Genomic DNA, 4538 nt, shown 5'->3' on the forward strand with positions numbered 1-4538 from the left:
ATGTGATGGGGGGGGGGGGGGGTGGAACTTTCTACCCCACACCTCCCGACCTCTGGGGAGTGGGGAGGGACTGAAGGTTGGGTTGATAAACCAGTGACCAATAATTTAATCACGATTGAATCATTATATGTAATGAAGCTTACATATAAACCCCAAAGGACTGAGTTCTGGGAGCTTGCAGATAGCTGAACACATGGAGGTGCCTGGAGGGTAAGGCACCTGGAGAACACATGGAAGCTTCAGGCTCCCTCCCACTTCCCTTGCCCTGTGCATCTCTTCACCTGGCTGTTCATCTGTATCCTTTGTAATATCCTGTATAATAAATGGCTCAATGTAAGTAAAATGTTTCCCTGAGTTCTGTGAGCAAATTAACGGAACCCAAGGAAGGGGTTGGGAAAACCCCAGTTTATAGCTGGTTGGTCAGAAACACTGGTCACATCTTACACTTGCAACTGGCATTCTGAAGTGGGGGCAGTGTCGTGGGACTGAGCCCTCAACCCGTGGGATCTCTTGCTATCTTCAGGAAGACAGTGTGAGAATAGAATAGAATTTGGTTTGAAGACACTCAACTTGTGTCCACCAGAGAATTATCTGCAGGATTGCTTGGTGTGTGGGGGAAGGCCACCCCCATATCTGGTGTCTGAAGTATTATACTGAGTGACTGTGTGAGAGTAGAGGGTAGGAAAAACACTTTGGTTTGTCGTGTATCCCTACAGCTTTCCTTGTGTTGGTTTTCTTTTCAATCAGGCCCTCTCATCACAGCACAGCAGCTCCTGGCCTATGCATTCTTAAAGCTGTTAGTGCTAGCAGAAAGGAATGTTGTTTTCCTGATCATTCTGACCAAAGCCCAGGAATTAAATTCTACTGGATTTGGCGGGGGTGGTGGGGGCAGTGTTGCCCAGCATCCACAAAACAAATGGCCTGAGAGTCAGGGATGAATGGCTACCTGGGGAGTGCTGACAGTAGAAGAAAAGGACCCAGAAAGCAGGCAGACAAAACTAACCGAGTCTATCACAAAAGTCAATGGGTGGAGCAGGCTGCAAAAAATCAAGTCCCCATCCTGCTTAGACCCTGCTGGATTTAGAGGTTTATCTGCATCTCCATGACCTTCCAAGCAAACAAGATTATCTCAACACTGTCCATATGACTTTTTAGTGTGAACTGTTTTTAAAAAATACATATTGTTGGGATAAGTACAAAATTGTGATTATTAGTAAAAATGACCTTTGGAAATGTTCATTAATAATGTGTATTTTTTCTTATGAATCATCTGTCTATGCTCTTTGCCTATACCATTTTATTAATAAATATATTTATCAGGTATCTCAATACATCTAATAATTGTGCAAAGTCTAAAAATATTTCAACATCTAAAAAAATATTTCATAGATTCTTATACAGGTCTTTGGAGATTATCTAGTAGCGTGACTCTCATTTTACAACAAATCAAACGAAAGCATCGAGAAGGGAAGTGTCAAGCCAACTCAATGGATGAAGGAACAGAAAATCCAGTTGGATCCTCCATCAGTTAGATGGTGCTACCTCTTCAATTACTTCTAAATTTGGTCCCCTTGAAGCCACATTTCCTACTCAACTGCCATATCCAGGAATTACAGAGAGCCACTTTTGTTTTCCCACAGTCTGAAGCATTTTTTTAAAGACGGAGTAAATAGTGGAGAGGATTTTAAACTATCTTGAAGCCCCTTGCAATTTCACGCTGTAATTTTTTTTAGGGGGGAAATCTTTTATATTTTTATACACATGACAAGATTTTACATCAAGAATGGTCAGTTTAACAGTACAAATTTAACATACATGAGGAATGTTAAAGAAATTCAACTAAAAAACCCACTTCTTCCTGTGACCCATAATCCCACACTTTACAGTGCAGAGGAGAAAGGGTCTGTGGGGAGCATCCAAAACAAGTCTCTCCCAAAAGAAATGACTTAAATTCCACATTCCCTCTCCACACAAGATCCAAACAGTGAGAGTATAATTTACAGTTTATCTTTTTCAGTTGTAGATTCCTTTGCTGTTTCTTGTTGTTCTTCATCTGTTCCTACATCCATTTCTTCATCTTCATCTTGCTCCGTGTCTTCTGTTGTGTCTTCAGGTTCTTCTTTGGGTTCTTCTTCCACCTTTGCATCAGGGTCAATGTTCAAACTGAGCGAAGCATTCTTTCTATTCTGTCTCCATATGCTTTAGTGTCTGGTAAAAGATATCCTGACTGAAGTGTTGCTGTTTCACACAAAACCACAGCAAGAACCAAAACTATTTTATCATCTTCACCTTCCTTAATTCATCGAAGTGTGTCTCTGATCAGCAGGTGTCTGGGATTGATTTCAAATGTTTTCTTCTGACTTGCATAGTAATTTGTAGAGCTGCCCTTGCTTGTTTGGTACGCTTGTGCTTTCATGATTCTCTCCATGTTGCCAGACCGTCTGTACTGGCTGGCCACCAAAGTACACGGAGATTCTGTCAGGTGCTGAGACACCACAGCCTTCTCAATTTTGTCCTTAAGGGCTTTATCTTTCATCCAATTGAGCAGAGGCTCAAATTCTTTCTCAACTGCTTCATGACTCTCCTTAGTTTTCTCACTTTCATCAAACTTCATTTCTTCCTTGACAACATTCTGGAACCTCTTCCCATCAAATTTGGGAAGGGCCTGAATGCAGTATTCACCCACAGGTTCTGTGAGGTAAATAACTTCATAGCCTTTTTTCAGAAGTCGTTCAACAAATGGAGAAGATTCAGCCTCTTTTCTGCTGGATCCAGCCATGAAGTAGATTTTGTCTTGTTTTCCCTTCATTCTTTCCACATACTGGTCTAGGGTAGTAATGTCAGTTGGTTGATGAGAAGACTGGAACATAAGAAGTTTAGCAAGACATGTTTGATTGGAGTGGTCTTCAATCATACCAAGCTTGATGTTGGTACCAAATTCTTTCCAAAAAGTATCATTGTATTTCTCATCAGCAGTCTTCTTGATCATGTCCAGAGTTTTACAAACAAGCTTCTTCCTAATATCCTTAAGCAGTTTATGTTGCTGAAGAGTCTCAAGGGAAACATTCAAGGGGAGATCATCTGAGTCCACCACACCCTTGACAAAATTAAGGTACTTAGGCATCATATCATGGAAGTCGTCTGTGATGAATACACAGAGCACATAGAGCTTAATGTAATCACTCTTTTTAGATCCATATGCATCAAATAGACCACATGGATCAGATGTGGGTACAAATAAAATTGATTTGAAGGTAACTTCCCCTTCAGCAGTAAAGTGAATATAAGCCATGGGGTCATCACTTTCCTTTGAAGATGATTTGTAAAAAGCTTTGTATTCATCTTCTACTTTTTTTTTTTTTTTTTTACTACTTTTGATGGTCTCTGCCATATTGGTTTGATATCATTCATAAGTTCCCAGTCCCAGACAGTTTTTTCTACTTTTTTAGTCTCTGATTTCTTTTCTTCTTTTTCTTTCTCTACTGCAGCTTCATCATCAGATTCTTCTTTATCTTCTTTTGCTGCTGCTTCTTCCTCCATGGGCTCCTCAACAGTTTCAGCCTTGCTCCAGCCGCACAGTCTGCCCACCTCAGGCTATAATTTTAATTTCCCCATTAGCACCTTGAAAATCTCCATTCCAGGTAGCACAGTATTCACCTGCATTTTGCCATTTACATGACACAAGTTATAGCCAAAAAAGGTTAGTGTAGTGTTGTATCCCTGTCAAGGAATAAGAATGAAACGTGGAGACCAAGCTGTGGAATTTTGTAGGAGGAGGAGTGGAAAGGGTGGAGCAACCATTTCAATGTTGGCCTCAGCGCCTCTTTGCTTTGAAATCCTGGATCCTCAAAAAGTTTCTGACCACAGAAAAGACTGAAAATACCCTGATTGGAAGGAGGCATTCCGTGCTCCTCCCACCATTCCTACTCAGCATCAGTGATGCAGTGAGTGTGTGGGTCAGTATTAGTCCGTTTTCACGCTGCTGGTAAAGACATACCCAAGACTAGGAAGAAAAAGAGAGTTTTGTCTGTTTTTGAGATGGAGTCTCACTCTGTCACCAGGCTGGAGTGCAGTGGTGTGATCTTGGCTCACTGCAATCTCCGCTTCCCAGGTTCAAGCAGTTCTCCTGCCTCAGCCTCCTGAGTTGTTAGGATTACAGGCACACACCACCACGCCCAGCTAATTTCTGTATTTTTAGTAGAGATGGGGTTTCACCATGTTGGCCAGAATGGTCTCGATCTCTTGACCTTGTGATCTGCCCGCCTCAGCCTCCCAAAGTGCTGGGATTATAGGGGTGAGCCACTATGCCTGGCTGAAAAAGAGGTTTTATTGGACTTACAGTTCCACATAGCTGGGGAGGCCCCAGAATCATGGCGGGAGGTGAAAGGCACTTCTTACAGGGCAGTGGCAAGAGAAAATGAGGAAGATGCAAAAGTGGAAACCCCTGATAAAACCATCAGATCTCATGAGACTGATTCACTACCAGGAGACCAGTAAGGAGGTAACTGCCTCCATGATTAAAATTATCTCCCACCATG

At 41.9% G+C, this 4538-nt stretch overlaps 1 protein-coding gene across 1 annotated transcript; it reads right to left on the reverse strand.

Annotated features, from left to right (window-relative positions):
• Positions 1-1997: 1997 nt before the first annotated feature.
• LOC100603153 (endoplasmin-like) lies at positions 1998-3561 on the reverse strand. The gene is given in 2 exon segments (XM_030825050.1): positions 1998-2138; positions 2258-3561. Coding segments are annotated over 2 exon segments (1275 nt in total). The 5' UTR covers positions 3392-3561.
• Positions 3562-4538: the final 977 nt, after the last annotated feature.

This window comes from Nomascus leucogenys, chromosome 12 (genome assembly GCF_006542625.1).
Source record: "Nomascus leucogenys isolate Asia chromosome 12, Asia_NLE_v1, whole genome shotgun sequence".
NCBI lineage: Eukaryota > Metazoa > Chordata > Mammalia > Primates > Hylobatidae > Nomascus > Nomascus leucogenys.